This window comes from Mauremys mutica, chromosome 2 (genome assembly GCF_020497125.1).
Source record: "Mauremys mutica isolate MM-2020 ecotype Southern chromosome 2, ASM2049712v1, whole genome shotgun sequence".
Lineage (NCBI taxonomy): Eukaryota > Metazoa > Chordata > Testudines > Geoemydidae > Mauremys > Mauremys mutica.
Window position 1 is genome coordinate 230,875,551 of NC_059073.1, and position 23,216 is coordinate 230,898,766.

The 23,216-nt window shown below is 38.2% G+C and overlaps 1 protein-coding gene across 2 annotated transcripts in view; it reads left to right on the top strand.

Annotated features, from left to right (window-relative positions):
- JAZF1 (JAZF zinc finger 1) overlaps window positions 1-23,216 on the top strand; it is a 272,182-nt gene that overhangs the window by 124,738 nt on the left and 124,228 nt on the right. For both annotated transcript variants that reach the window (XM_045008262.1, XM_045008263.1), the window contains exon 2: window positions 9,962-10,034. In XM_045008262.1, the coding sequence (XP_044864197.1) occupies window positions 9,962-10,034 (73 nt within the window). The remainder of the gene's footprint in view (window positions 1-9,961; window positions 10,035-23,216) is intronic.

The window sequence follows — 23,216 nt, forward strand, 5'->3', positions numbered from 1 at the left end:
AAATTTCTTGCAAATGTAGAAACAAATCAGTAGCACGATCCCCTGTCCATTAACTCATGGTTAATGACTGGCTAGGAAGGAGTACTGCGGAAAGGGATCTGGGGGTCATAGTGGACCAACAGATAAATATGAGTCAACGGTATAATGCTGTTGCAAAAAAAGCAAACATCATTCTAGGATGTATTAGCAGGAGTGTTGTAAGCAAGACACAAGAAGTAATTCTGCTGTACTCCACACTGATTAGACCTCAACTGGAGTATTGTGTCCAGTTCTGGGCTCCACATTTCAGGAAGGATGTGGACAAATTGGAGAAAGTCCAGAGAAGAACAACAAAAATGATTAAAGGTCTAGAAGACATGACCTATGAGGGAAGATTGAAAAAATTGGGTTTGTTTAGTCCAGAAAAGAGAAGACTGAGATGGGACATAACAGTTTTCAAGAATGTAAAAGGTGGTTACAAGGAGGAAGAAGAAAAATTGTTTTTCTTAACCTCTGGGGATAGGAATGGGAAGCAATGGGCTTAAATTACAGCAAGGGAGGTTTAGGTTGGACATGAGGAAAAAAATCCTAATTGTCAGGGTGGTTAAGGAATAAATTGTCTAGGGAGGTTCTAGGTGGAATCTCCTCCATTGGAGATTTTTTTAAGAGCAGGTTAGACAAACACCTGTCAGGGATGGTCTAGATAATACTTAGTCCTGCCACGAGTGCAGGGGACTGGACTAGATGACCTCTCAAAGTCCCTTCCATTTCTATGATTCTGTGGTTATCCAAGCATATTTGTTACAGCCTAAGTTCAAATAACAACATTCTACTGTACTTCAAGATACGAATTAACCCCCAAAGGCTTTTGTGCTGTGGGAGGGAAAGTCCTTTTAATTTGTAAATAGAAAATAAAGAACTCTTTTCATGGCAACAGAACACCACAGTTATAGGACAGAAAATGACAGGAGAGTGCATTTTTAAAGCAAACAAATGAAGATCTGACTGAGCTGATAAATGTTTGGGTTGAATCCCACTGTCTTGCCCTTGTTTGTATGTAGTGTTATTTATATATAATAGACAATGCTGGAAAGTTATGCACACTCTCATTTTTCACTTTAATTGCCTGTTTGAAGATAACATGACAGCTCCAAAGGTTACTTTTAGTTACACTGTTCAAACCCAAGGAGTAGTATGGCCAATTATTAGCGTGCAATAATTAAGCTAAAAGCATGATCTTGAAAGATTTAAAATGATCATAAAAGCCATAATTTTACCTGATGATTTTTTTCATAGTACGTCCAAGTGTTGTCAGCAGCTTAAGAATCACTGTAATGTTTCTGATACAGTATCTGATTTTTATCATGTATTGTCACAAATAAATCAAATAGATGTTAACTGATAAAAGATTCATAAATCTTCTGTTTTGTTTTATTTCTTTTATTCTGTTTTTATGTACAAAAATCAGAAAATGCCCAGTGAGCTGGTCAATTCTGTTGCTGAGCCACCAGTAAGCATGGAATTGTTAATAAGGATTTTGTATTACATTAGCATCTAGAGGCTTCAGTCAGAGCTCTATAGCTCTATATATGCTGGGGTCTGTAGAAACATAGTAAGAACATGTCTGAATGAGGACACTCTGGTAAGTTAAGATGAATTAACTGAACCTGTGAAGTTAACATAGATCAGTTAAATGTTTAAGCACATTTAAACCCCTACCTCGGTATTCTCATTCAAAAGTAAAGTGACCTCGGTTTGAGATTGTGGGGTGGTTTACTCTTAAAATGTAGGGGCAGTGAAAAATTCACATCCCTGCCCATTGTAGCTATGCCGATTTAATCCCTAGTGTAGGCGCAGTTAAATCTACGGAAGCTACTGTCACTTGGAGAGGTGGTGTTCCTACAGCAACAGAAAAACCCCTTCTGTTGCTGTAAGCTGTTTCTACGCTATGGAGTTTTGCTGCATAGCTACAGTGGTATGGCTATGCCACTATAGTTCCTGTGCTGAAGACATGGGTTAAGCTGAAACCAACTAAAGCCACTTATTTCAGAATGAGAACATCCATATAGGAGCTAAATGGGCTTTCAGGTATTTTAACTTCACAAAATTATTTAATTCATCTTAAATTTCCATGTAGAGAAGGCTGAGCCAGTCCCTGCCTGAGAGCTTACAGTATAAATAAAAAAAGACAGGCAGAGGGAGGGAGATTATATTGTTCATTAATTATACTGTTGATATAAGAATGGATCATAGGTTTGCTTCTACTTATGTTGTCTGAATTGACATATACCTTTGCAGTATCCATCAAGAAACTATATATTTTTCTATGACACAACAGGGAAGGGTACTTGTTTCTCAGATGTTGTCACAGTATAAAAAATTTTGACTTTTATTTTGAGCTCAAAAATTTTTTTTGGCATACATTAGTTGAAGTAAGCTAGTGTCTAGGGAAAGTTAGTTATAATTAATGAGCTGAGCGGATTTGTATCAGCCAGTTTTTAAGATGAAGTGAAATACCAAGTTACATACAACACAGGCACTCTAAGAAGCTGATGCTGGATGGTGTGTAGGTGGTAATATGTGCATGAATGTTCTTCAAATGAAGTTAATGGGGAATTTGGGGACCTTTGAGAACCTAATAATAGTATGTTGTGCATCTGTTTTGATTTTATGTTAGGGAATTGATTTTCATAAGTCCCTAAGTGACTTAGGAGCACAGTTCCCATTGAAAGTCAGTGTTTCCATTATTTAGGTATTTTTGAAAATCACACCCAGGATTTTTATTTTTTTCTTTTGTAAATATTGGGGAAAGTCCACATTCTGTAAGATTTATTAGAAACAGAGAAATAGTTATTCTAAAAATCCTGAAAATATTTTGTGATTCTGTTGTTGTGAATTTAATGCTCATGTAATGGGATGGAAGATTGGCTCTGGAGATAAGACTCAGCTTTGAAACTTAATATTAGGGGCCTAAATGAGTGGCCTGATTTTTTTTTTTCAAAGACACGCAGTAGAAGCAACTCCACTGAAGTCAATAAGAGTTACAGATGATAAGCACCTTTGAAAATTGGGCAACTTGCTTTTCACCTGAATATGGATTTATGTGCCACACTTTAGGCACCCAGCTTTGATGATCTTTGCTTAAGGTCATCTGCTAATGCAAAACTGGTACAACATAGGCCCTGACAGTGCAAGCTTTCTCACCACTGGTCTGACAGCATACTCAACCCTACTCTGGAAAGACTACCTCTATGAAGTGAAAGAATAGTTCAGTCTTCATCACATTCAGCCATTAGTCTTTTTTCTGAGACTATCACAAATAGTACTAGAACTAGTAATAGTTTTGTAATAAGAACACCTGATCACCAGGAACTGGTTTTAAATGATCAACTCATTTTAAAGGCCTCTTTAAAAGTTTTCAGGTAACAACATAGGTTGGATTTGAACCTGGGATCTAGAGGTGAAAGACTCTGGCTCAGTGGACTGCTGCTATTCAGTTCACTGCTAACAATTGTGCCTAATTCTTTATCGTCTTGCTTTGTGTTAGAAAGGAATGCAAAGTGGGTGTAAAATGCCACCATTGTAATTTAGATAGTGTTTTTCACCCCTCTTACATCAGTGTCAATAATTACATAAGGTAAAAGGCTGTGGAGAATAAAGCCAGTTGTCACTGTGGCTTATTTTTTTTAATAAACTTTATTAAATTTTCTTATCAAAACTGTCTGATCTTTATTGGGTGTATACCTGATTAAAAACTGACTCTGTATTTAAGAATAGTAAATGGACATAAAATTAGTAACTATAATAGCGTTTATTTTATGCTAAAATGTTCATGTGAAAGATGGTGCAGTGTAGTTATTTATAGTCTTGGAAGACCAAATTAGTTAAATGCTGACACTTCTTGTCTCTTTACTAGTTTAAAGCGTGGCATATTGGCATGAAATATTTAAGTGTTTACATCATATTATTTACCGAAGTTGATCTGATGACTGTTTTAGTCAATGTTCAGGTTTTAACAGTGGCATAACCAAACAAAGCAGAGTAGCATCTGGGTAGCTGTATGTTTTGTTTTATTTTAATTAGCGTTATGTTCCATCTCTTATAGCAAAGCTGTGTACAGGCAGAGTAACAATGCAATATGAAGTGAAGTGAAGAAGTTCAACCCTTGTTAGAACTGTTCATTAGAAAACCTAGTACTGTAGGGGGGATGTGTGAGAGAGAAAGAGAACTGTAGAGTAAAGAGCTGTGCTTCAAAATCTGCTTATTGCTGCAATCCTGATGCTATAAAATGTATTCAGTGATGCATATTGCATTGTGTGAGAGAGAAGAAATAATGAAGGTGGCTTATATATTTTGCAGTTGGGAAGTGAAGCTTTGTTCTGCTGGATCTAAAGAGCTTCACTATATAATTAATGAACGCAGTAAAATAGTGAGTCATTAGTACCACACACTAATAACTCAGGAAGCAGGTGGTTAAAGTGATACTTGTGCGGACCAACAACTGATCAATTCCTGCAGCTTTTTGTGTGCACTGATTTGTGGATGCTTGCAGTGAAATATATTGAAGATTCGTCACCTGCAGATACATTTAAATCTATAGGTGTCCCATTGAAAACTGTTTAGGCAACTTTGTATTAAGATTACTAGCCTGCAGGTACTTAAGGAAACATTGACTGAGCATTTTTATATAGCCATTATATATATATATATTTTATATAGCCATTATATATATATATATATATATATATATATATATATATATATACACACACATTTCTCAGGGTTTATGGCTTTAGTGCCAGGCATTACCACTAACTTGCTCTTTAATCTTGAGTAGGACAATTAATTTCTTTGTACCTCAGTTCATCCAGCTGTAAAATGGGTATAATAATTCACAGCTCACTTAGGTAAAAATAGTTTTAATTAATAATTACTACTAAATAATAGCATATATTCATTATATGCCCCAAAGTCTGCTAGTGCCATCCACTAAATGGATAGAAATATAAAATAAAATAGACACTATCTGTAGTTAAAGCAGGGCACAATAAGAAAGAGCACACTAAAAGTCAGAGGGAATAGGGAAAGTAACTACAAGGGTTAGTAGAGTAAAAATTCATGGGATACCTTAGGTTTGTCATGTGCAAAGGTTGACTGGTGGTTATACACATCGATATAATGTTTTTTTTATTTTATCTCGTTCAATAACTGCATTGACAATTTTTTGGGGGAATGAGAAATTGGTGGGATGAAAGTAGGGTGACCAGACAGCAAGTGTGAAAAATCAGGACAGATGGTGGGGGGGTAATAGGAGCCTATATAAGAAAAAGACCCCAAATCGGGACTGTCCTTATAAAATCGGGACATCTGGTCACCCTGGATGAAAGTGGGAGGAGAGAAAGGGAGAGAAAGAAATGAAAATGAGATGTGTGAAGGGAGCATGAGAGGAAGGGATGTTGAGGGGAAAGGGTACTGGTACAGGCATGGAGAGGAAGTCGGGGTAAGGAATGAGTAAATAGCTAATAGGGTTCAAGACTATGGGCTTGTCTTCACTACTGGGGTAAGTCAACCTAAGTTATGCTACTCCAGCTACATGACTAACGTAGCTGGAGTTGACGTAGCTTAGGTCGACTTACCCCCGTGTCTTCACTGCGCTGCCTGGATGGGAGACGCTCTCTGGTTGACTTACCTTACTCCTCTCTGAAAGGTGGAGTACCGTGGTCGACCAGAGAGCACTCTGCTGTCGATTTAGCGGGTATTCACTAGACCCACTAAATCGACACCCACTGCATTGGGGTCCCTTCCAGTTCTAGGAGATAGATATATCTCCATTTTGGGGGGGAGGGACAGCTCAGTGGTTTGAGCATTGGCCTGCTAAACCCAGGGTTGTGAGTTCAATCCTTGAGGAGGCCACTTAGGGATCTGGGGCAATAATCCTGCTAGTGAAGGCAGGGGGCTGGACTCAATGACCTTTTGAGGTCCCTTCCAGTTCTAGGAGATAGGTATATATCTCCAATTATTAAATTGATTGGAGCAGTGTTGATCTCCCCGGTAGTGAAGACCAGCCCTATGACATAATAGTGCTTACTACAACTGCATGTGGTGATTCTTTGTCTGGGCAGTGGGAAAAACAGGACAGGGCTCCTTTCGTGATCCCTGCTGCATTACAAGGCAGGGGAAAGAGGGACAGACTTACCAGAGTGGAGCCCAAAGGAGAACAAGGAGTGACCAGACAAGGTGCGGGCACCAACTCACCAGGGTGAGGGTACTTATATCTGATGTACTCGAGAGGGATCTCTCTCTCTCATCAATCAGTAGCACCCTCCCAACCATGGGATTAAGTAGGACTGGATTTTGTGACCTTCTGTGGTCTTGTACTAGTCTTCTTTTTTCTTTAGGGCTGATAAGGCATTTGTTCTTCACTGCTAGATTGGCTGAGGTGGGGTAGGTTTTTTCTCAGGTCAGGGACCTGGTGAGGTTAGGTCAAGATGTTGCAACTTGGTGGATATCAAGTGTGGCAGGTACCCTTTGTGGCTACTCGTTACAGAGGGATACAGTTCCCTGATAAACAGGAGTTGGAAGTGGATTTCGGGGAGGCATCCCCTAAGGAAGCTGGAATAAGGGGGTTGGGGTTCCTAACATCTGGTACAGCAGGGAGACAGTCCTCCCTCCCTGTTTTTCCCATCCCTCTGAACCTACATACGGAAGGAGAACAGTGGGGTCTCAGCAATGGGCTGACTGTGCCCAGGTTGGAAAAGGAGATGGCGGATGGCAGCCCTCCCCCAAATAAATGGAAACAATTAAGAAAAAAATTATGACCTGCACCATATGATTTATTGCCAAGTATTCCCCAGATATGTTAAGTGAATAAAATTGCAGCTTATTAAACTACTCCCATTGTGTCTTGTCTTGTCTTCCCATGTTGCTGGAACAAAGGCAGGAGAGGTGAGAGAATAGTTAGTTGTAGTCTTGCAGAACCAAGTACTGTGAGGCTGGAGTGAAAGCTGTTCAGAGAAGTGAAACAGAGAAGAAATTATCCAAAAGCTCAGAAGACCGCAGCAACTGCTTCTGTTGTTCCCACAGCTTCACCCTCCATTAAAGCTTTAAAGCTCCACCCCAAAAGCTAATGAATAATTGTGCTTGGAGAGTCTCTGATAAGAGGTGCTAAATGCAAGTAAGTTACATTATTATAGGAACAAATAAATATTTAGAAAAGCAAATATGGTTTTCATTAGTCTAGTGGAAAACATTTTTGGAACTTTAATTTTGAAAGTGAATTTTAGCGTGACCATATTTATTACCCTTTTGTGTTTTTCTTTCTGCATACATTCAAGGTCTCAAGCTTTAGAAGTGCAAATGCAAAAGCAGTTTTTAAAGTAATTACAAATTTCACAATATATGTCATTTGCTTTTTTGATGAGTTATGTATATCATCCAACCAGAGAACAGAAGGAATACCTCATGACTTGTATATATAGCCCAACACAGCACTGTGTGTGAAGGGTAATTACCAAATGATTAGCAAACCAAAAATCATTCACTGAAGACATTTTGAAATCAGTTTGATACTATAATATGAGACCTTTGCTACCTGTTCCTAGACAATTTATGAATAGAAGCTCTGTGTAGCTTGAAAGCTTGCCTGTTTCACCATCAGAAGTTAGTCCAATAAAAGATGCTACAAGAATGCTACAAACAATGATCTGAGGGTTCAGTTTTGATCTGTCTTGTGCGCAGATGCTAGGTAAACAGTTTCCCACACTATGTTCTGACATATCAAGATGAACGTCATGTGGGCTTTCTTATCTTCAATCAGTGCTAGGGGGAGCTGCTCCCATAAAGCAAATAGGTGGTGGACACTCCACTATAAAGTTTTTCTCTTAGCCCCTCTCTCCCACATATACATGTAGCGCTCTGACTCAAACCAGCCCCAAAGTCGCCTCATTCAGTCACAGAAACTGTTCATTGTTGATGAAGGTTAATCCAAGTTAAGAACTGGATTAGGGAAGCTGCAGTTATTTAGCCACAGATGCCTAAACTTGGGTTGAAGCGGTTTTAGGATGACCCCGACGGGGGATAATGCTCTGCAGACATTCTGCATGAAGGCAGTCCCATGGTAGACCTTGAACCACAAAGATGTAAATCTAAGAGAGTTCATCATGACGCAGGTTGTGTGCTTGGCTTGCTAAATGAATGGAGGTCTCACAGTAATGCAAAGGCACATAAAAGAGAGATTTTTGTGTTTGAGCCTGCCATTCCTGGTTGAGTGGAGCATAAAGATAACATATAAGATAACTGATTTGTCACGATCTTCAGTTAGAGCAGTCCAGCGCACTGTGTGTTGGTGATCGCTGTAATCTCTGTAGTCTGCAACTGCTTTTCAGACATAAGAAAAGGTCTGTTTCCTGTTAAAAGTAATTGGCTACGGGTTGTTGATCTGCTTGACACTATGTATGTATATGTGACTGTTCTCTAAACCTGCTCAATCAAATATGTTGTCATTGTAAGTTTCCACCTATGTATGGGCGTGTTGGTGAAGTATGTTGTCAAACTTAGAGTCTGAGTTGCCATGGAACAAATCTGGGTGGCTGGGGGAAGTCTTTGAATGATTCTTAAGCTTTATGGCAGCCCAGGAGTGACTGCACTCATTAAACAAAATGTTAATTGACTAGAACTGAGAACTGAATAATCTTGTACTCCTCAGTCAAAAACTGACATTCCTTTTGATGGAAGTTTTACCTGAGTAGGGCTAAAGAATTGGGGCCTAAGATTATTACTGGAATGTTTTTAAATAGAATACAAATGCTGCTGACTAGCTCAAAAGCACATATGACAATATTAGGGAAATGAACTTTTGAAAAATAACATCGCTTAAAGTTGTGTGGAGAAAATAGGTTCCGTCTAGAATATTGCAAGAGTGTGTTGACAATATTCTTTGCAGTGAGAAATGAAAGATGGATACCAGCAGTACTATAGAGAGCTATTTAGTAAAACAGTCTGCATTCTTCATAGTGAGGAAACATAAGTTGTCCACAGAATTGCTGTTAAAGATGTACATACAGTTTGTGATAATACAGCATAGTAATGTTCATACGCATGACACACCTTTTGTGCTGGAAGCTTTTTAAAACCGTTCTTGTTTTTAATTTCTAAAGGGGCTCTATTGGAACATGAGGCCAAACTCCATTTTTTAAATCAATATTATCCTATTTTTTTCTTAAAGTACTTTTTTGTTTTTTAAAACTGTGTATGCTCTTTCTTCATTTCAGCAACATGGACTAAGACTGCTTCTTTGTTTAGATAAAAGCAAAGTTGAATTGAACAAGACTAGTGCATAAAACCAGGTACAGTTCATTCTTGAACGGTAAAGTCAGTGTTAGTGGGAACTGACGAATGCTTGCTTCTCTGCTTCTGAAGGGCAATCCTCTTCTGGGCATATATTTTGCTACATGTATACTTTCATGTGCATTTCTGATTGAAAGAGTTAGAAAATAACACACCTAGGGTAGGAGAAGAAGCAGAATTTGTGTGTGCAGAGGTAAATAGGTGATGAACTTCAACAGATAGCTGTTTGTGAAAACTGGTCCCTTTGTAAAGTGTCACAGTTTGTTGATCAACTTTAGAAATGTCTTAAAAGAAATCTTTAATTCTTGACTTTATTTCATTTTTAATAGTGTAAACCATGGAAATGATGCCAACATTGTTACTGTAAGCAATGAAAACTAATATTTATGAGAGGGATTATGAAGTTTGTATGACACATGGAAATTATATCACTGTTGATGTTTGGAATTCCCTTGAAAAGTAATGCAATATCTTGTTGTTTATGAATGAATGAACAAATGATTGTGCTGCTCTGAGCTTATTCTAAGAAGGGGTTTAGCTACGGTACTTTACATTTTTCTTCTTCAGATATGTTGCCTTATAGACTCGTATATTTCAGTGCAAATATAGCAAATTCATACTTGTATTTTTATTACAGATACAGACCCACGTGTGTTAGAGAAACAAGAACTACAACAGCCAACATATGTTGCTCTAAGTTACATTAACAGGTAAGCATTTTTTTCAGTTGTAAATATGACCCCCTATGGTTTGCCCTGACTGTCAGCAATATATGTGCATACTATATATACCAGAACAGTGCACATACCTACACACTTCTTACTTTATTTAAAATTTTATACTGCATGTTTGCCAACTTCTGAAAATATTTACATAGTTTACTGGATGTCTGATCATCTTGATACCCTGGGCTGAGAATTAAACCTTTTATGTTAAGACCTATATTGTACAAAACAAGTGTTTTAAAAATATTCTGTGTTAAAATGTCTATAACAGAATATATTTGGTTTAATCAAAATGACTAGTTGGAGATGGTTGCAAACTGGTATGCTTTTTTAAAAAAAATCTATAATGTCACTTCATTTGCAGCTGGCAAGAGAAGCCTTTTTAAAGCTAGCATGTATTTGGCATGTCGGCTAGCATAAGTCTTTGTAAAGACACACCATTTCTATGAGAAAATGTAGTGAATATGTGGAGACTAAAAGCAGTGGAGGGAAAAGGGTCCTACCAATTAATGGACTAATACTGCAGTCTGAGCCAGACGTGCAAACCACTGGGCCCGTAAGGAGCCTTATTGACTTCAGAAATTTTCTCTTCAGGGCTAAGGGTCTGCCTGCGTGTGTAGAATCAGGGCCGACATGAATACATGGCCTGGACATTATCAGCTTTTGTAATTCCATGACTGAAGTCTAATTTATATGGGTGGATTATTAAACAGTTCTCTGTGAGGTGTTGTTATTTAGGAGTATGTCTACACTGCTGTAATTCCCAGTTAGAACAGACATGTGTGTGCTAGCTCTGCTCCAGCTAGTGCACTAAAAATAGCAGTGTGGCTCTGGTGGCACGGGCAGTGGCTTGGGCTAGCCACCCACGAATGTACTTAGTATCTTTGACAGGGTTGTACTCGAGTAGCTAACCCATGCTGCTGCGGCCACACTTTTATTTTTAACACATTAGCTTGAGCAGAGCTAGTGCATGGATGTCTACCCAATCTGGGAATTGCACCTTCCGACTGCAGTAGTTACAGCAAGGGACTAGGAGTCAAGTATTTTGTATTCTCCCACTGATTTGTGTCTAGACCCTATGCAAATCATTAAATCATGTTACCTCTCTGTGACTTGATTTTCCCATCAATAAAATGGATATGTTGTAATAGTTCCCAATTCTCAAAGGGGTTGTGAGATCTACTTAAAAGAACTGAAAGCACTCTGATGTTCTCAAATGAAAGGTACTATGTATAACATGTGCAAAGTTTTGTTGTTGTTTACTATTAGTATGTGCTTGCTCTACAGTCTCTTTTTAGGAGATAGTAAGTGGGGAAGGCCTGAAATGAGCCACTTTATTTTCATCCTCTTTAAAAGGCTCCAGGCTTTTTAATCACTTGATCATCATTCAGTTCATTTGACAATAATTTGGAATTATTAAAAAATAAATATTTTGCAAGATGCTGGGCATTGGGATATGAATTTACTTTTGTAATCTTGTTGCTTCCTGGAAAGAGTCACTCACTAAAGTGCACTTGTGAAATTTCAAAGCAGTAAAGGGAGCTTCCTGGCTAAAACTCTATTTAGGGCTTTGAAAATGTACCTCAACCAGTGTCTCTCTCTTTTTAAAGTCTGGCCAGAGTCACCAGATGCATTAAATTTAAGACCTGAAGTTGCTGAGAAGTTAAACAACTTTTTAAAAATTATTTATCTAGCTAATAAAGCTCTTGCTTTTAAATTGTTGAATGAGAGCGCAGTTGTGATCCTCGGTATGTGCCAGTGCAGGAGAATTAGATGGCTAGCTGTATCTCACATCACAGCCTCACCTCACCTCCCTCTCTTCATTCACCCGATTCAGGTGGACAGGGCATGAGTGGGGAGCAGATGGAGCCTTGACTTTCTCTCCCCGTCCTTGATGTGCCAGACAGCTCAGCTGAGCCAGAGCAGAGGCAAGTAGTCTGTGCAAGGCAGAGAGCTGGTGCAGATTACTTCTCCCCTGAGACAAGGGTGAACCAGGAGCCTTATTGTGAGAGAGAGATCTGGTCTGCTCCCGAGGCAGTACAACTAAGCAATGCCCCTTATTTAGGGATTTTAGTAAAGCCACAATTTAGCCCTAACTAAACATACATGAAGTATCACACACACTGTGGCATTCTTCATTTAAAACAGGTTTCCCCATTTTGGGTAAATCAGCATGCTGCTGTTTTGGGGATGTTTGGGTTTCATTTACAGAAAAAGTCAGTGATTCTTGGGATTTTTTTTTCTTTTCCAGGCCCTTGGAGATATGCATTTGAGACAGGTACTATATGGGATTATCTGTATCGATAGATAGGATCCAGTTTCTATCTCCATCTTTGCTCTGTGGAGGCTGAGATACGAATGGGAGTCTGTCACTGCTCTGAACCTCATAAGGCTGGGCAGACTGACCCTAGATCTCAGTGCAAAGTACTGACAATAGACTGCAGTACCAACCCACTGAGTTTAAACTTGCCTAAATTATATATGAAATAAGTTTTTGTTGTTGGATTCTACCCCCCCCCCCAATCTAAAATCCACTATACAGTTTGGGATAGTTTCTGCTCCAGAGGAGGGATGACAGTGAAATAATGGGGGGAAGTATATGATAGTAAGCACTGGAGTGCGTTTTAGTGAGTGATTATTTTACCTGACAAAAGAAGATACATATGGTTGATAATAGCTGGCATTGGTGTGATTTCCTCTATGACAAAAATTACTGTTCTTCCCAAAGAAGGTATTACTCTTTCAAGAAGATTTAAAGGGATGCCACTAACTTCAAAAACGTTTGTATGATATATTTTTGTGTACTATTAACATAAAGTTAGAGAGAGATTTTTATTCCCCCCTCCCCCAGTGAGTTTGTTTTGCACATAAGTCTTTGGGTGAGAGAAGCATTTAAAAATTAGGAAAAGGTTATTGTAAAACCACAGAAATTGCCAGTGGTATTTTCAGGATCATGTCTAATATTGGAAACTATTTTAAATTCTAATTTTCTAAATTTCAAATTGATTGTCTCCCTTTTAAATTGTGTGTGATTGAAGCTGTTTAGTTAGTGGTTATTTTGCCCAAATGTTTCACTTGCAACATCGTTTTGTAGAACAAAGATTAATTGCTTCAGTAATTAACTTTTGTGCATATAGACCTTACTTAATTTTTTTATTTCAAGCCAACCTGCTGTCATTTAATTTTTTTTTAATTTTTTTAAGCAATGGTTTCATCGAACCACCTGCTCTATGCAGCTCAAGGGAACAGCTGTGTCCATTACACTAAAAAGACATGCATTCTATCTACATATGCCAGAGCTGGGTTCTGATTTGTTATCCGAGGCTAGGAACTCAGATTTTGTAGCCTATTACATGTCATAAGCATGTTGCATACTGTTCAATATCAAACACCAGGTACTCAATGGTGTTTGATATCGAACAGTATGCAAACATGCTTTTATGGTTGCAAAGTGGAACAGAACTTAGACTGGTTCCTGCTGTGAGCTCCAGACCTTAAAACAATCTTCCTCTGCAGGTTTGGATGCTCACTCTTCTGAGTGGGCCATGCATTCTCATAGAGCCTGAGAAAATAAGAATTCTCAATGCTGTGGGGTTGCCAAAACTGAATTATAAAATCAGTACATTTTGAGTGCAGAGGGGCAAGAAGAAAGGATGGTGAGAAATCACTCATGTGCAGGCTACATTGTCTGCTGATAAGTCACATTTTGTGATGAGTAGCACAAATATAACTACAGCCTACATTTGGGATATTTGTATGATGTCTTGCGTGGCTTCTGTAATAACATTAAAATGGCAGCAGAAGTGGAGAGCAGAGGAAAGGGGTTACTAAAACATGGTTTTTTTTACTTTACATCACTCTTCCCCATTCTCTTCCTCCTCCAACTCCACCTCCAATCCCTGAAATTATTTTTTCAGGAATATAGGTGGTAGAATGTTTTATGTTCCTGTAAAGCTGTCCTGCAGTGGCTCAAGAACCAAACTCAGGACAAACTGTTAAGAACCAGGGCACAAACCCCAAAGTGATTGTGAATTCTATATTTAGATTTCACTAAGTAAGTATCAAGTGTAAACTTCAGGCACTGTAGCAGCTTTAACACAGAATTGCAGACAGTGACCTTGGGTACTCCAATATGTTTTGCCATCCAAGTGAGCCTACCTTAGAATCATAGAAGATTAGGGTTGGAAGGGACCTCAGAAGGTCATCTAGTCCAACCCCCTGCTCAAAGCAGGACCAATCCCCACACAGATTTTACCCCAGTTCCCTAAATGGCCTCCTCAAGGATTGAACTCACAACCCTAGGTTTAGCAGGCCAATGCTCAAACCACTGAGCTATCCCTCCCCCTTTGTGAGAGATGGTCCCTTACAGCAAGTATTGTAGCAATATTCAGTTTATTCCCAGTTCCAAAGGACCAGTCACTTACCCCAGGTCAATTGCACTTTAGATGTCACACCAAAGACAACATTTGTAGCCAATCCTATAATATACTATCTAAAGATTGATTATATTAGAATAGGAAACGTGAGATTTATTTACAGGATTAGAGCAGGTAAACATATACACACAAATTAGTTTCAATCTTAAATTTTGAAAAGTAATAGAAGCTTCTATAATAAATAAGCTCTTTATGGCCTTCAGGGCTAATCCAGGTTAAGCATTTGGGTTCTTTTGCTTATGCCTAGTAATCCTTGTTCCCATAGTCCAAGCTGCTTACAGTTACAGTTCCTTCTTGTAAGGTGCTTTTATTCCCTTCCCTCCCTTGAGCTCTGAGCTGCAAACTTGGCTGATGGAAGGAATTCACTTGCATGACTCATTTTCATGGGGCGAGGAGGGGGAAAGAACAGTCAGCAAAGTCTTTTGTACCTCAATAATTTGTTTGGTGTTGATGGGTCTTCCCTGTTGTGCATGAGATAATAGCTTCTGTTGGAGACCAGCATTCCACACTAGGTAATGTCTCTCTCCTGTCTGGTGAGTTACAGAGGCTTACAATACAAACGCTCAACTATTATCATATAATATAGGATACAGATATTATAAGCGATATTAATGTATGCAGCAACTTACAAACATGCCATAAACCCTAAACACATTCTTATAATTCTAATACCCATTTTAACAGTGCTAACACACAGGTGAGCCAGACTGGTTCCAGCTACATATGTGGCAATTGAGGCATGGGGACCTTGGCATGAGCTGGCACTTGGTCTGCCAGCATCACAGCTCCCTTACCTTCTAATGCAGCTCCCAAATTATGGTCATCTGAGTCATTGAGGCTCAGGCCTCATCTCTGCAGGAGATCTGCTGCAATTACAGCTGTCAGCCATGGATGTACTAGTGCACAAGAGTAGGCTAGCTAAACTTCTGTTTGCACTGTTGGAGTTTTCCTTTGCTTGAAAGCATGATAAGCTTCTCCAGTGCAAATCTCAGCTCGCAGAGGTTTACAGTCTAGAGGTTTGCACTAGTAACTGACTAAAATCGCAGCAAATTCCTAGTACAGACGAGGCATAAGTGAATGCCCTTCTTAACATAATCCACCAATATTGATGATTGCCTCCTGATTGCATTGCCCTTTACTCTCAGAAGTCAAGATGGGAGTCAATAAGATACAGTACTCCCAGAGCTGATGCACTTCATCTGCATCCATTCCATAATTACAGAGACAGCAGATTGCAAGGTAGTCAGAAATGTATATCCGTAATTCTGGTGCCATCCAGAAAGAGATTTCAGTTCAATAATCCTTCAGGGGTAGTTTTTCAGAATGCTGAGCTGCAACATCTGCTACTCCTTAGAGATCTTTCTTTTGTGCACGTTAACAAGAGGGGCTCAAGGCACCTATTTGTCTTATTTCATTTAGATGTGAAGATCAGTGGCAGTAATCTACATGATTTGTCACTTTTCTCTTGTGCGCTGCACCTTGGAGTTAATTAACATGGTTATGAATCTTGCTCAGTCTATTATTTGAACATTCTCACCTACATGACACTCATTTATGTTTCTGGGACTTGAGTAGAGACACTTCTTAACTCTGTCGTATTATAGTACCACATAATGTACTGTGCTTGAAGAACACTATCAAGGTTTTTAGGCGTAACATATTACCTATTTTTCTAATGGGAAAGATCCTCCAGTGCCTGTTTGTGCCAAGAAAGATGTTTGATATCAGGCATTACTGAGTACAAATTGTTGACCCAAAAACAAAAACCCTGTGTCTCAATTTCAAATCCCTCTTTTCAAATCCACTTTATTTTTAAATTATCATTACTGGTAATATAAAAAGGCAATCACTAGGGAAAATATTTTCATTGTTCTAAGAAGGCAATATTAATAATTGTGTGGATATTTTTTAAAAAATGAACAGTTGATGCCAAGACCTAATTATAATGGAATATTTCCCCTACTGAAATGTATACAATAAGTAGGAAGCTAGAAGTTCACTAAAGGCTTGAAAATAGATCAGAAATACATGCCACAATGACTGATGTTATTTCTGAGTGGTCACTTATAAAACGAGGAGTCCTTGTGGCACCTTAGACACTAACAGATTTATTTGGGCATAAGCTTTCATGGGCTAGAACCTACTTCATCAGATGCCTGGAGTGGAAAATACAGGAGCAGGTATAAATACATGAAAGGATGGGAGTTGCCTTACCAAGTGTGAGGTCAGTCTGAGACAGTTCAGTTAATAGTAGGATACCAAGGGAGGAAAAATAACTGTTGAAGTGGTAATGAGAGTGGCCCATTTCAAACAGTTGACAAGAAGGTGTGAGTAACAGTAGGGGGAAATTAGTGTGGGGGAAATTAGGTTTAGGTTTTGTAATGACCCAACCACTCCCAGTCTTTATTCAGGCCTAATTTGATGGTGTCCAGTTTGCAAATTAATTCCAGTTCTGCAGTTTCACATTGGAGTCTGTTTTTGAAGTTTTTTGTTGAAGAATTGCCACTTTTAAGTCTGTTATTGAGTGACCAGAGAGGTTGAAGTGTTCTCCAACTGGTTTTTTAATGTTATAATTCCTGATGTCAGATTTGTGTCCATTTATTCTTTTGCGTAGAGACTGTCCGGTTTGGCCAATGTACATGGCAGAGGGGCATTGCTGGCACATGATGATATATATCACATTGGTAGATGTGCAGGTAAATGAGTCCCTGATGGCGTGGCTAATGTGATTAGGTCCTATGATGGTGTCCCTTGAATAGATATGTGGGCAGAGTTGGCACTGGGGTTTGTATCAGGGTTTGGGTCCTGGGTTGGTGTTTTTGTTATGTGGTGTGAAGTTGCTGGTGAGTATTTGTTTCAGGTTGGGGGACTGTTTGTAACCAAAGACTGGCCTGTCTCCCAAGGTATGTGAGTGTAAGACATCGTCCTTCAGGATAGGTTGTAGATCCTTGATGATGCACAGGAGAGGTTTTAGTTGGGGGCTGTAGGTGACAGCTAGTAGCATTCTGTTACTTTTTTTGTTGGGCCTGTCTTGTAGTAGGTGACTTCTGGGTACCCTTCTGGCTCTGTCAATCTGTTTCTTCACTTCACCAGGTGGGTATTGTAGTTTTAAGAACGCTTGATAGAGATCCTGTAGATGTTTGTCTCTGTCTGAGGGATCAGAGCAAATGCAGGGCTGCCCGCCGCTGAAGACCCCAGGCCCCCTGAATCCTCTGGGCGGCCCTGAGCAAATGTGGTTGTTTTTAGAGCTTGGCTGTAGACAATGGATCATGTGATGTGGTCTGGTTGAAAGCTGGAGGCATGTAGGTAAGTATAGCGGTCAGTAGGTTTCCAGTATAGGATTTCAACAATTACCATCCCACCATCAATCTCAGCCTGGACCAGTCCACACAAGAGGTCCACTTCCTAGACACTACAGTGCTAATAAGTGATGGTCACATAAACACCACCCTATGCTGGGGGAGGATACCAAAGGAGTTATTTTTCCTCCCTTGGTATCCTACTTTTAATTGAATTGTCTCATTAGACTGACCTCACACTTGGTAAGGCAATTCCCATCTTTTCATGTATTTATACCTGCTTCTGTATTTTCCACTCCATGCATCTGATGAAGTGGTTTCTAGCCCCACGAAAGCTTATGCCCAAATAAATGTGTTAGTCTCTATGGTGCCACAAGGACTCCTCATTGTTTTTGCTGTTACAGACTAAACGACTACCACTCTGAAACCACTCAGAAATAGATAAATAGATAAATGTATTGGCTATAAACTGTTAATATATCTTAATAAATAAAATATGATTTTATCTTTTCCTACATAATTTATTAGTCGTCGCTATTAAAAACAGTGTAGATTAACCTGTTGTAAAAAAGAAGAGTGAAAGCTGACTTTAAGACTGCATTCAAGAACTATATCCAAAATAATGCCTGTAAAACTGCAAGGGAAAAAAAAGTAAGATTAATTTTTTAATACACTGATTTTTGTAACACAGAAGTACTGTAAGAATGTTTTAACTCTTGTGTTTAAACACTTTTTTAAAATAGTCTAAACTATTCTAATTGTCTGTCTAATATGGTCCAAAGATACAGTCTACTGCTGAGAAAAGAGGATTTGCAGTGTCTTTGGCACTGACTTATACACTCTTTTCTCAGCAGCAGGCTGCATCTTTGGACCATATTAGAAACAGACATTAAAACAGGAGGGTTCATCTGAAGATATATTAGCCACTGCTGCACACTCTAGTATGTTTTTGCTTTCTCTGTGTGTCTCCTATTCATATTATGTCTTTTTATTACCTTTCATATATGTTCACTGTTTTGCCTCTAAAATAGATTGGCCACAGCTCAAGATAAGGTCAGCAAATATTCAAGTCATATATATCAGACCCCAGTGAAGAATGAAGCTACAATGTCATCTGTTGCCTCAGGCTGCTAGCAGGTTCACAAATAGATTTCCTGATACATTTGATGATCAGCCTACACTGTTAGTTCCTTGACTGTTGTGGCAAGGTTAAAGACTTTGCATACCATATTTTGTTGGTCTGCTGTATAAGGAGCCCTTGTTTTCTTCAGGGCAATATTCTTTTTATGGTCTGATATTCATAAATCAGGGCTATGTTCAGCAACGGTACTTTACCATCTCAAAATAATTAAAATAGCTTGTCTCATTGATATAAATGCATTTCCATAGCAAAAACAGTTATTTCAAATGTTGAAAAATAACATTACAGTGATAAATATTCAGAAGAGGAGGAGGAGGAGTGGTGGGTGGTGGTGATGATGATGATGTGTGAAATATATTTATCTCAAGTCATAGGTTTCCTTTCAAAGCTTGGAGGGCAGGGGGAGAGAAATCCAGTGTTATGGAATCAATTATATACAATTCTTTCAATCTTTTAAACTTCTAAACAGTCTAATCCTTTCTCCCCTTCCTGCCAGCAGGTTAATTTCATAACCATGATAGATTCTCATTCTGCTGAATCATAGGCAAAAAGAAAGAGAGAATACACGTCTTTTTAATCAGTTTATTTTGTTTCCCTCTCTCAAAAACAGTACTTGGGTTTTTTCAGGTCATGATTCAAAAATGACTTTTCACAAGATTGTGAAAATAGCATTTGCTAAGGGCCAGATCTTGAAGTCATTATTTAGCTTTCATTCAGTTTTTACTCAGTCCGTATTCAGGCAAAGCTTTGCCTAAAAGGCTAAGCAAAAGCTGAGTGAAGATCTCAGAATTTGACTAAAAATGTGGTATATAGTAAAATGTAGGATTTTTTGCACTAGTACTTCTTTTGTTCAGCAGTTCCCAAGATCAAAAAGCAGCTGCCAGTCTTGTTTCTCCTGAAAATTGATAGATGTAGCATTAACATTTTTTAAAGGAATAAATTTATCTGATTTTACACTTCATTAGGAGATTAGATATAAACTAATAGTTACTTTAATAGGTTTCTTTTTATTCAAATGAAAATGGAAAGTATTAACCTTTTTTGCATGGAGTTTAGATATTACTGAAATAAAAGTTATGTTTATACTTGACACTTGTGTGTAACATTTTGAAATAGAATTCTAAATCAAATGCTACCTGGCATTGAATATTGGTTATATCAAACTTAGATACAGGCTCCTGTGTTAAGAGTGATGTCTGTTATTTCCATTCACATAGCATTAGTTCACGCAAATTGGATTGGCATTGGACTAGCACTGATTATTTACATCCTTTAATATTTAAAGGCCAGATTAGGGCCTTTTGAAAATTGCACGAAGACAAATACTGAACCTTGTTTTTCCCCCTCCAAAAAACACTTTCACTATTGGCCCTTTTTGGCCATTTTTGGCAATAAAACCAAGAGCTGAACGTGTATCGTGACTGAACAACCTACTTACCCCTAGAAATGATCTGTCCATGTAAGCAACGGGAAATTTTGGCAGGGCACTGTGGGGAAGTTTACAATGCCACTTTGCATGATCACTCCAATACCTTTCGCCAACAGTATTCATGTAACTTTTCTTTTTTTTTTAAATAATGAATATTGAAATAAAAGGACATTGCTCAGAAGGCCCATGTTTTGCAAAAATGATACAGAAACACTTTACTAATAGTTTCTTGATCAAGGCACTGGACTGGGACTCAGAAGATCTAGGTTTATTTCCTGGCCCTGCCTATATGATATAGGGTGATCTTTGGCAATAGCTGGGTACATTGAAAACAGTTGAAAGACTCCTGGTGACTTCAGTGGACGCTGGATCAGGTCCATCATTTTTCTGGGCCTCAGTTCCTTATCTCTCAAATGAGGATAATAATATTTCCTTACTTCATAGGTGAATTTTGAGGATTAACTCAGTAATGTTTGTGAGCTGCTTGGTTACTGTGATGATAAGGGCCATATAAATAGTTGGAGAGACTGTCATAACAAAATATCAGTTGAGTTTTAAACATCCATTCCTTTGCATGAGGCACCGGAATCAAAATTTTTGTTCTTAAAAAGCATAATGACACTAGCACAGAATCACTCTCCATTGATACCTATTATCAATTTGAAGCTGAATGATTACAGACTTCGTAGTCCTCTCTGGGTTTTTATATATAAAAAACTATGGGTTACTCTTGCTTTGGTGCCTCAAAATGTGGAGCAATTCTTAGCTAACTTCATGCTATTGCTTCTATCAATAAGAAGACATTGTTGCTGAGGTTTGAATCTTTATTGTTCCATGTACGTTGAGGAAATGAAGCAAGGAACAAAGTTAGAAGTCAAATAGAGTTTCTGGTACAGTACTTGGAAACTCATGATCAAATTCTCTCTTTATTGTTGAGGCTGGTGTGGCCAGATTCATCCCCTGAGATAATCGGGGGAACCTCCACAGAAGTCCAATAGAAATCTTGTTTTCATCCAGGACTGAATCTGACTCAGAATTAATAAGGTTAAAATTTGATGATTGGACTATTCAAATGTAAATCTTCTCAGATTCAGCCAGACTTCTACCTGAAATCTGTATCTTTATTGGCACGTCTCTGTTTGGCGCAGGGTCCCTGAAATGTATTAACACTTTAAAGAGGCAAAATAGATGGTCAAACATTTCTTCTTGTGTCTTACTCCTGTCCTGTTTCTGAGCCCTGAATGAAAAAGATCAATGAAATATACTTTTAAGATGCATTTCGGCTTTTACCAGTCATACCACAAATGAATTCTTTTAAAAACTGATCCAACCTGAAACTTTACTTATCAGTTATAAATTTGACTTTTAATAGAAAAAAGCAAAATTGCTTTGTTTTCTGTGCCATGTTTTATAGCTCATTTAAAAAAAATATTTTCCCTGCCTACTTGCCTCAAAATAATGCACTTTCTCTTAATAATGCGGGTGCCCTGCTTCATAAGAGAGAACATTGGTGGAAGAGATTTTTCTCTTCATGAATCCTATTCAAGTCCTGTATTTATCCATGAGAATATCTCTACAGATGAATCTGTTGCATTTTTGAGTTGCTGTCCCATATGTTCGGGTTTTTTAAATGTTTGATACGTTTATAGTGGTTAGTACTGCATCTCTCTTGCCTATTTCTTAAATAAAACTTTCCCTTCTTTCCCTTCTGTCTTATTTGTATTAAATACCATACCTCTGTAAACGTATGATCATTCTCTCAGAACATTACTCTCACTTGCAGTGGAGGAGAAGGTGCATGCAGATGCTTCCAGTAGCTGCTGGATTGAATATTTGTGACAGAATACAGAAACAAATGGATCAAAGTAACATGTCACTTGACAGATAATATTTTTCTGTCTCTATCTTATTTTTATGTTTGTGGTGACTAAGTCGATCATGTGTTTTTATTCATGTAGTCATATCTTTACACTCTGCCATCTGACTTGTTCTGGAGATGGAACAAGACAAACTTCAGATGATAATTTAAACAAGATGTGCCGAATGAATTTTATTTAGCGCAAGGGGAATGCCTTTGGGTTTGGAAAGATTTATGCAGTTGGCTTTCTTTTTCTCTCTCTCGTTCTCACTCTGTCTTTAGCTGTCTTTAAACTAAACAAAATATAAAATGCCCAAAATTTATAAAATGCATGGCTCTTTTATTTCATGTCAGAAATGAAGATTTTAAAAGGGTAAATCAGCACTTTAAGGAAAATCCCCAGCATTATTCTCAAATAAAAAAAAATAGGATGAATTAAGATGCAAAGTGCATTCTAGAATGTATTTTTGAAGACTATCGGAGAAAGTTGACTAGCTTTCCCCATGTGATGTTCAAGCAGATAGAAAGTGAGAAGGGAAAAATAATCCACATCTCCATATTCATTCTCAGACTTCTCAAAATTACATTTAAGATCTTGAATGAAAGATGTTTAACCATGCTAGAATTACCTACAAGGAACATATGTATGTGGTTTAGTTAGCACATAAAAATAAATAGGTTCAAGACTCTCAGTAATACTTGAATTTATCAGTATTTTTGTTTTGCCTTCATTTGAGGAAGGATGTTCCTATGCTTAAAGCATTAGATTGGGACTTGGGAGATCTACTGTCAATTTGTACGTCTTCCACAAAATTCATATGTAATCTTTGGTATGTCACTTAATCTCTGTTCCTTAGAAATGGAAATATTTCCTTTCTCTTATCCATTGTCTGTTTTATGTGTTTAGGTTCTCATCCTAAAGACAATACATATGTGCTTAAATTTGAGCATATGAGTGGTGTTACTGATTTCAAAGGGATGATGCATGTACTTAATGTTAATTA